Source organism: Prunus mume, linkage group LG8 (assembly GCF_029339155.1).
Source record: "Prunus mume cultivar Tortuosa linkage group LG8, ASM2933915v1, whole genome shotgun sequence".
NCBI lineage: Eukaryota > Viridiplantae > Streptophyta > Magnoliopsida > Rosales > Rosaceae > Prunus > Prunus mume.
This window is the reverse complement of record NC_142705.1, coordinates 15,287,505-15,297,757: the sequence shown is the minus strand read 5'-3', so window position 1 is coordinate 15,297,757 and position 10,253 is coordinate 15,287,505. Positions and strand designations below refer to the sequence as shown.

At 35.0% G+C, this 10,253-nt stretch overlaps 1 protein-coding gene across 1 annotated transcript; it reads left to right on the top strand.

The window, feature by feature from the left end:
- Positions 1 to 7,672: 7,672 nt before the first annotated feature.
- LOC103339266 (glucan endo-1,3-beta-glucosidase) lies at positions 7,673 to 8,873 on the top strand. The gene is made up of 2 exons (XM_089042379.1): positions 7,673 to 7,813; positions 7,992 to 8,873. The coding sequence occupies exons 1-2, from the start codon at positions 7,756 to 7,758 to the stop codon at positions 8,669 to 8,671; spliced, it is 738 nt and encodes a 245-aa protein (XP_088898505.1). The 5' UTR covers positions 7,673 to 7,755; the 3' UTR covers positions 8,672 to 8,873.
- The last annotated feature ends 1,380 nt before the right edge of the window (positions 8,874 to 10,253 follow it).

The following is a 10,253-nucleotide window of genomic DNA, read 5'->3' as shown; positions in this document are numbered from 1 at the left end:
TACAATATAAAAGTCAAATTAACATGAAATGACAAGTGTATATAACCGAGGTTGCATGAATTTACAACGACGTTAAACAACGTTGAACGTCTTCCTAGTTCATTTAGATGTCGACAATTTAAGCACTGATGTTTTTTTATGATTTACACCTTCGCTTTTTATGAACTCACCGTTGTCTTTAATACTTAAAACGTCAATATATTTTGAATAATCGATGTGGGTTATCTTTACAACGTCGGCTTTCACGTAGTTACCGATGTTGTTTAAGGCCTACAACGTCCTCTATTGTAAATTTACTGCTGTTGTAGGTAATTTAAGACTTCCTTATGTCGTTTTTAACGGTCGTGGTATTGTTGGTACAAAATATTTTAGTATTTTTAAACTGGATTATTGCTTTCCTTATAAATATATTGTAGACTTTAGTTTTATATATAAACCGTTGTGTTTTTTTCAGGTACATGTCATTTTTAAACTTTGCCATCGATGTTTTATTTCCATATATCACTTCGTCAATATCTGCTTGTACATACTTGACTGGTTCTTCTTTCTTGTCAAACTAAAAAAAGTAAATGACAAAAATCGACATGTTATTAGAATAAAAACGACGGTTATTAATAAACCAATTAAAACCGACGTTTTATAAACATACAAGCGACGGTTTTTCAAAAACAGTCATAGTAGTTAAAAAATAAATTAAATCTTAAATTTTGTTTTTTACCTTCTTCTCAAATGCTAGGTCTAGATCATGAATTATATCTCTCATGAAACGCATCACGTAATAGCCGCCCTCTACATTTGTTGGTTGTCAATGAGTGTCGTGTAGAGTTTTTCATATGGTTGATTTACGTGATGATTGTTCGCCTATGTGAGAGTTATACATTCTGATTGCACTATTTCAAGACAACAAAAAGTGTTAATGACAAATATTTTAGCTTACTAACACACATTAGAATGTAGTAAATCAACTTACGTATTCACTATATTTCTCATGTCCTCGTCAACCGAGCTGTTTGGCAACGAATCCATATAATATACCGTCTCCTTAGCTGGTCAATTATCAACACCCAATTACCCCTACACATAATGAATCCATATAGGTGCCAAGAAAAATTACAAACAAAATAGGTTAAATAGTTAAGGGGACTAATCCTAGACTATAAGGCACTAAGAAAAATTGGTCCCCATCTGACTTGTCTAGGCCGTCTGATAGATGTTTTGATCTGTAAGATAACGATCCAGATTGAGCTCTAAGTTGTCCTGGGTCGACGTTGCCAACAAGGTTTACCATTTTTTCCATTTTTAAATAGTCAAATAGGTACCTAAATATATGAAATTCAATTAAATGAGATTTTAATTTAAAAGAAAGGGAATTGTAAAATAAAATTTGGATTTTTAGAATTACCCCATGTATACTCCAATCATTGTGGATTCAATCTCAACCATGGATGCAAGCTGTATAATATCTTCATACAAGATGAAGGTATTATGCTCATACCCAAACACTTCCCCTGGAATGTTAACTCTCACGGTCTCTTTCGAAGGCAACTTGGTCTTGACAAATTGGCATAGAGCTAACAGAGGATGCAGCAAGTCCAGCTTTGAGAAATTCTGTTTCAATAAATAAAGAAAGAAATATAAGATAGGTTGTAAAAAAGTAAAATAAACGACTCTAACTAAACCATACAAATCGTCGTGGTATTAAAATTTAAACGACGGTATTTTGAAAATATTGACGTAGTAAAGAATTTAGAGGACGGTAAAAATGAACCGTCGTTGTGTAAACGTTCTAACATGGCAAAACTATAAAAAGGTGTTCTAAATAAAATGAAGTGAAGATCGCTTGTAAAACAAGTAAAACAAGTAAAAGAAACGATGTAGTAAAAAAGGAGACGACGGTTTCTATAAAAAAGAAAAAGAAAAAAGAAAAGAGACGTAGTAAATGGGACGACGGTAAAAAGAAACCGTCGTTATCTACAAGTTCTAAAATAAAATGCAAAATATTCAGAAGATAAACAAGCAAAAGCGTCGTGGTATTTAAATCATAATGACGGTTCGTTGGAAAAGTAGACACCTTATGAATTTCAAACAACGGTAAATATACAACGTCGTTTTTTGAAAATTCTAACGTCGGTGATGATAAATAGCGACGTCTATTTAAAATTTGAAAAAAGCAGAAATAAGCAAAAATAAGAGATTTTACCGTTTCATCTTCTGTTTTTCAGCAACATCAGCATCATGCTTGGGATTTTCTTCCTCCCAAACAAGGGGTTTCACATTAGTGGCCCTCGAGCAACTTACTTTGTCAGACATTGGATTTTTTGGGCTTTGCTCTTGAGGCAATAAAGGAATTGGGGTAATTGGAGTTTTGAGCATGTTCAGATCAAAATTGGGAATTAGTTGACTAAATTGTTTTAACATAATTTCTCTCTCTGCTTTGACAGCCTCCAAAACCTTTCCTTTGCACAAGCCTTAATCCTCATGGTTTCTTCTTTGACTGCCTCCATGACACTTTCCTTCAATTTGTCAGCAAATTTTACTCTCTACTGTCTCAAAAATTGAAGAATTGACTTGCTCCAACACCTATGACTCTTCGACCCTGCTCAGGGGTTCCCAAACCCAAGGTCAAAATATCACTGCTTCCAGAGACAATTAAAGTTCCCTCGGAGACTTGTTTTTCAAATCATCCAGGGGAGAGAGAGAGAGAGAGAGAGAGAGTTAGTGAGTGAATATATTGTAAAACACATAAAATAAAACATCTAACTCAAAATATAAATCGTCGTGGTAATTTAGTGAAGACGATAGATTATTTAAAAAACTGACGTAGTATTTAATTTCAAACGTCGGTAAGAAAGTACTGTCGTTGTGTAACAATTCTAAAGTTGGTAATGAATAAAACCGTCGTATAACCAAAAATTGTGTGTAAATAAAAGTTGAACAGAAAAAATTAAAACGATTCTAAATGAAAAACCTATACCATCGTGGTATTTAAATTAAGATGTCGATAATCTAAAAACAATTTCAAACATTGGTAAAAAATTATAGTCGTTGTGTATGCATTCTAACATTGATAATCTAAAACACCGTCGTATAATTCAAATGCAGAGATAAAAAAAACTTAACCAAAATAAGCATTCTTTTTCAGAAATAGTATACAAACCAACTGCAAAAACATAGAGAGAAAGAGTGTGTGTGTGTGTGTGTGAGAAAATGAAGATAGTTTAAAACTTTAAAATAAAACGTCTAACTCATAAATAAAAAAACCGTCGTGGTAATTCAATCCAGATGTCTATTTCCTAAAAAACACCGACGTCCTATCAATTTTGAAACGGCTGTAAATAAAAACATCGTGGTTTTCAATTTCAAACGACGGTTATTGAAACGAGCGACGTCTAAATGAAATTAAAAATCTATGTTTTTCAAATTTAGAACAAAGTCAGTTAGACTTACGATTAATTTTGCTTTCTCTACAACTTTTGGATTAGGGATGTTTCCTTGTTTATCTTCTCTTGCCTTCTTCCATAGCAGAGAACGATTGATTTCTTCACCGGGCATGGTTCCTTCAAATTCTTCCTCCAAACTGACATACCCTTTTCGAGACAACCTATGGTTGTACTCGCATTTTTCCTTTCTTTGTGACTGCTCAAAATGCATAGCCTCAAATTCTGGGGATAACCTTGAAGCTACAAAGGCATCCCATTGGGATTTCTCTACGAAGTTATAAAGTTGAGGGGGTTCTTTTAACTTCTCCTTGTCATTTGTGAATGGAAGGATAAACTGCATCGTTAAGGTAGACTTGAAATCCTTCCATTTTTTTGGCGGCAGAAGATAACACCATCTTCTTGCCCCCTTACTCAACAACATAAGTCATTTCAACTACTTCCCAAATTTGCTCATTCAGGTCCTTGGGCAATTGAGTCCATTTCTTGTCCACAAGATGTACTCTGGTGCGTGCCAAAACACCAATATAAGATTGCATCTCAACAGCAGCCTTGCCATGTGGTCTGCCCCTTTTATTGTACTCAACCATGGGCTTAATCTTCTGAATTTTCCTCTTCACAACATAGCTCATTGTGTTGATACTGCTACTAGATTTTGGCTCCTCATCAAATGTCGCTGAGTTAGGTTCTTTCTTGGAGGTTAAGATAAATCTCATCTTCTTCGCAGGATTGCTTTGAACAGATTTGGCTTCATTCATTTGAGCCTTTGAAACTGCAAGGTCCTTGCTTTGAACTTTTGATACTTGAGTCTCCTTACTTTGAGATTTTGAACCTACAAGTGAAACACCAACAATTTATTAAAAATATCGACATAATATTATAAACAAGACGTCTAGAGGAAAACACAACCGTTGTTCTATTAATTTAGAACAACGGTTGTAAACCACTGTTGTCGTACGCAAACTTAAATGACGTCAACAAGAAAAACCGTCATCTTACGTAAAGGTAGTACAGACAAAACCGCTCAGTTCTATCTCTCCCATGATCGTTTTGTATGACAATAAGACCATAGTGTTTTATGGTTTATGTTGTATTAATTGTCACACCATGACGGTTATTAACTACCATCGTGTTATTTGTAATAGCACGGATTTAATTACCGTCGTGGTATGACAACTAATATGATGTAGACAAGACAAGGCCGTCGTCTTTACACACCGTGAGAGCGAGGGACTAGTTAGTTTATTAAAACCAATGGAAGATTTCATCGTTTTGAAACCGGAGTCTTTGGCTTGCAAAGAATGAACCAAACTCTTTAAAAAAAAAACTTCAAAAGATTTTGAAAACAAAAATTTAAAATTGAGAAAAAACCTTTAGCTTGCAAAGAAAGTTTCTTCAGACGTAAACTTTGGAGATTTGGAGACGAAGATGATGAAGATGACTGGATTTAGACACGCCACTTTTGGGAATTGAAGGAAAATTGAGAGAAAATTTATCGATTAGAGAGAACGTAAAACTTTAGGTCATGTGAGAAAAAAGTTTATATATTATCAAAAAGTCCAATAACACAATGGTTATGTTATAAAGTACCCTAGTATGTCGTTAAAATGACGAAAAAGTAGTAGAAATCGACATGGTTATTAATAAAGCCAAACGACTTTTGGAATTCCGAAACCGACGTGGTTATTTATGTTTTACATGACAAAAATTTACTTTTGATGCCCTAATATTTTAAGTTACGACGTCGCTGCTTAATAGAGAACTGTCGTGGTTGTATTTAAAATTCAAGACTTTTAGTTTACGAAACCTCGTGGTTTTTTGGATGTACATGACAACAATTTACTTTTACTGATGTGGCATATGATTTACGACGGCGCTATTTACTACTACACTGATGAGGATGTTTAATATTAGACGTTGCAATTTATAAAAAGGACCGCCGTGGTTAGTAAAGATTATTTGTATAAATTGGGTCTTTCACGCGTTCTTTCACTTTCAGTTTTCACTTAGGGTTCCAACTTCTTCTGGCCCTTAACTGCTATCCTCACTTCAGGCCTTGTCTCTCTCTCACCTCTCTGGAGGCAATAGTTTGGATGTTGATGTGTATGCGTTTGTGTATCAGAAAGACAAACACACACACATCCTCAACTTCTAAATAATTGTCTTTCTCAAAGCTTGGAGTCGTCAAATTTTAGAGGAATTTTTTTTGGATTTTGATGCATATGTGTTTTTGTGTATCTCAAAGACACAATGACACATACGTCATCAACGTCTAAAATATTGTCTTTCTCACATTGGTGGTTCGATTATAATGAGGAACCCATTGATAAGATTTCATATCTCTTGGGATCTCTTTTTAATTTTCTCTGTGACGAAGGTTTTCTATATAAACCGTCGTGGTTTTTACAGTTCTTGTCATTTTGTTGATCTACCGTCGTAAGCTACCAAAATCGAAGAAATAAAATTTAAGATGATGGTTTATTGATAAGGTTAGTCGTACAAAATGAATTAATACGAAAGTACTTTTCACTTCAGGATGTGGTAAATTAATATTATACGATGCAAATTGAAGAAAAAAGACGCTCCAGAAAAAAAAATTCTTAAAAAGCAATAAAAATTATGACGACGGTTTAAAGATAAGGGTAGACGTATTAATTGATATAATACGACATGACTTTTCACTTCATGACATGGTAACGTAACATTATACGACTCCAATTGAACAAACCGACGTGGTTCGTGCTAACTGATACGGACCGTCATCGTGTGCTAACTCAATACGTCTTGATTTAGTTAAAAACAAGACGTGGATATTATGAATTTAGACGTCGTTATCTACTCTTCTGGTGTCACGGTTTTCTACTACTCTATACATCAGAAGTGTTACAGATACCGTCGTAGTTCCCAAATAATACGTCGATAAATTTATCTTTACCGTCGTGGAACATTAGTTCATGACAATGCTGTTTTGTAATATAACGGCATGGATTCTGTTTAAATTATACGACGCTGATTAAGAATAGATGGTCGTGTTTATTTAGGAGTTAACACGGCGGTTGTTTTGGTAAACCGTCGTCTTAACTTTCTACGTCAGTAGTTTCATACATGCTGTCGTTGTTTTTTAGGTCAGAGTTTAAGTATGAAGAAAACCTTTTAATAAGACGTTGCTTTTTTAGTTCGATACGTCGTGTTTTAAAAATACCCAAGCGGATCTCTGTTTTTAAGGTGTTTATGCTACTTATCCGCTACGATTTTCTGTTACCGTTGTCTTTCTAAGCACAACGACAGTATTTTGTTCTACCGTTGTTTTTTTTTTTTTTTTGGTGTGGTCTTTTTCACTTTTTCTAGTAGTGTTCATTGGATGTCCTTGTACTATTTCTTATTTCAAGTAGCAATGATTCCTTAAAAACAACAATTTGAAAGTCAAAAAAGAAAAAGAAATGATTGAATTGTTACAAGTATTTATCTTATTTATGCATTAGATTTGAATGTATCAAGCGTAGGCTCTTATTTTAGATTTTTATATATTGAAGTTTGAATTTATATAATTTATTTACCTTAGATGTTAAATTTTTAGTTAATTTGAGTAAGTTAAATCTCGATTGAAAAATAAGATTGAGTCTGGCGCTTAAGGCTTTTGACTAAACTGATCATCATAGGATAAATGTTCAAATGGTTTCTTATATGACTTTAGTTTTTTTTTTTTTTTTGAGATCACCTTTGAATGATTGGGCCACACAAAGAATCCCACAAGTATATATTTAAGTCCATGAACTGAAGCCTACTAAATGTAAATACTGCGTGATGAATATGTTATATATATACGGTCAAAAATATGTAACTAGATAAAAAACATTTACGTTTGTTGACTATAAATAAATTTATACCACAAACAAACTCAGCGAAAAATCAACTTCATAAGTTGCCTACTCAAATTTATATTCATAAGACTAGGGCCCAGTTTGGGATTGCTGTTACTTTTAAAAAAAGTTGCTTTTGCTGTGCTTTGAAAATAATTAGTTGTAAAGTAAAGCAGCTCCATGTTTAGTAAACAATATTTTTAAATTGCTATTAATACAAAAAGCAGTGTCAAAACTGTTTGGTAAATTTTAATATAAAATTGTTATAACTGTGAATAATGACTAAAATAGACATGATGTTAAAATTGTTATGTACTAATTATGTGGTAATAAGTGATGGAGTGGAGGTTGTGGTGGTGATGAAGGTGGAAAAGAGCAAAAAGTTAGGTCCGCACTAAGCCTATATAACTAAAGCCCAAGCTCGTCAAATTCGAAGGAAAGCAAACTGAGACGTTCCGATGATGAAGACCCTTGTAGTAGTCCTCAGCCTCAGCTTAACCATCCTTTCCTTCGAAGGTGAACTAGCTTCTTATTTTCTTTAAGTCTTTCTTTTTGCCCAAACCACAGAAATACTTGGTCACAATAAGTCGAAGCTTCTTATTTTCTTTAATTTTAATTTAATATTTTGTCACAATAAGTGTGGATTGTGATTACTGAATGCATCAAATTAAGTGTGGTTTACTTTGCATGGCAGGTGCATATGCGGCGACAATTTTTTTCAAAAACAATTGCGCCTACATGGTCTGGCCAGGAACCCTAACCTCCGAGCAAAAACCTCAATTATCAACGACAGGGTTCCAGTTAGCATCCCAAGCTAGCTTCCAGCTAGACACTCCGGTGCCGTGGAACGGCCGCTTTTGGGCCCGAACTGGATGCTCCACGGACGTCTCTGGAAAGTTCGTCTGCGCCACCGCAGACTGTGCCTCTGGTCAGGTCACGTGCAATGGTAACGGTGCTATTCCGCCGGCAACTTTAGCGGAATTCAATATTCCAGCAGGCGGAGGACAAGATTTCTACGACGTTAGTCTTGTTGATGGCTTCAACTTGCCCATGTCTGTGACTCCACAAGGCGGTACCGGCGACTGCAAGACGGCTACTTGCCCGGCGAACGTGAACGCAGTTTGTCCGAGTGTGCTGCAAAAGATAGGGTCCGATGGGAGCGTGGTTGCCTGCTTGAGCGCATGTGTTAAATTCAATCAGCCACAGTACTGTTGCACTCCGCCTCAAAACACTCCAGAGACATGCCCACCGACAAATTACTCTCAGATATTCAGTCAAGCATGCCCCAACGCTTACAGCTATGCTTATGATGACAACAAGGGTACATTTACATGCAATGGTGGACCTAACTACGCCATTACTTTCTGCCCATGATCTAACTATAGAAAGGACAAGATCTTTAATAAAAATAGGACTCGAGACATGTAATGTGTCGATAATTAGTCCGGCTCTATAATAAACGTTTGATCTTTAATGAAAGGTAAGACTCTCAACATGTAATTGGTAACGTGTCGATTATTATAGTCTGGCTATGTATCAAGCATTTGATCTTCAATAAAGATAGAATTGTCCCCAATTGATAAGGTATCGATATTATTGTCATCCATAATAAACATATTGATATGTTAACGATATACTTTTGTCAACTTCAATATCTATGTGAATATTGACAGTCCGGTATTTAATTAAAGATAGAATTAATATCATGCACAAAGAAATTTTGGAAAATATATTGCACACAGAATTTGTGTGAAATATATATTGCCCCTCTTTCTTTATGTTACAATAACAGAAAATTACGAATGATTTTATGTGAATGCATGGTGTCCATGATGCAATGAGGTTCAGTAGCAAATGATAAGTACAATAACATGTCAAAATGGATAAAAACATCTTCAAATAAATCTACATTTTAAATCGTGTAATCTTCAAATGTGATTCAAAAATTTGATCTTCGTAAAATTATTGAGAATAAATTGCAATTAATGCATTGAACAAGCCATGCCCATGAAAATGGACGTCCATATCTTAATGGAAAAAACTTGGCTCCTTAAAATTGAGAAGGATCTCCTTATTACCATAGGTTATCCTTGTACTTTTCCGCGACATTGTACTCACACTGAATGTTAAAGGTTCGATGGCTAGCTAGAAGGAGAGGACAATTATTTTGTCTATAGGGCTGGCAGCTTCTATAGGGTTGGCCTTGCTCAGCTACGCTCAATTATTTTGTATGCTGACATGTTAACCTACTTCTTTCGCTATTAGGGTATAGCTCAATTGATTGAGCTTTTCCACCTCCACTCATTTGAACTGAGGGTCGAAATTCGCAGGCACTCAATGAATATTTGTATAAATCCCTCTTCCCAAAATGCTTGTACTAAAAAAAAAAAAAAAAATGTAAAATACCTAGTTCCTTCAAATCTATGAGTTGAGGGACAATATATACCTCAAGCTTAACTCTTACTACTACTTTCTTTACCCACGCGGATGGATACACATAGAAACCAGATGGGAAAACGTCTCAGGTCAAAAAACGGAATTACATCGTTTTCTATGTTTCAATGATACAGTGTTATATATTGCTGCTGTGAATAGTACATTGCAATAAATAATCAATTAATTTTGTAAGTATTCATACGTAACATACGACCCCAAATGAATCCATCTAGAAAACCATTTGCTAAATGACAGCAATTATAGCCAAAGTGGTGGTCATGATAAGTGATACTTCTGGACTTGGACCTGGCGGCTTGACTTAATTGCTGAGAACTGCAAATCATGCATGAAAAGATGCATTGATCGAAAGGTTAGGCCTGGCTAGAGGCAAACGCATATGCATGTTGGGGATTCTAGAATTATAATTTCTTGGATTTGTTGGGCAACCGTTTGTGTTAGGCCTTTTTAAGGCAAGGTTTTAACTTTTAACAAGGCCACATTAATGTTATGACTCCTCCGC

What these genes read in the sequence shown, in the direction of transcription:
- LOC103339266 (XM_089042379.1), top strand. Translation starts at nt 7,756, where the DNA reads ATGATGAAGACCCTTGTAGTAGTCCTCAGCCTCAGCTTAACCATCCTT. An exon ending in AACCATCCTTTCCTTCGAAG is followed by an intron (nt 7,814 to 7,991) that starts GTGAACTAGCTT and finishes TTTGCATGGCAG; the next exon opens with GTGCATATGCGGCGACAATT.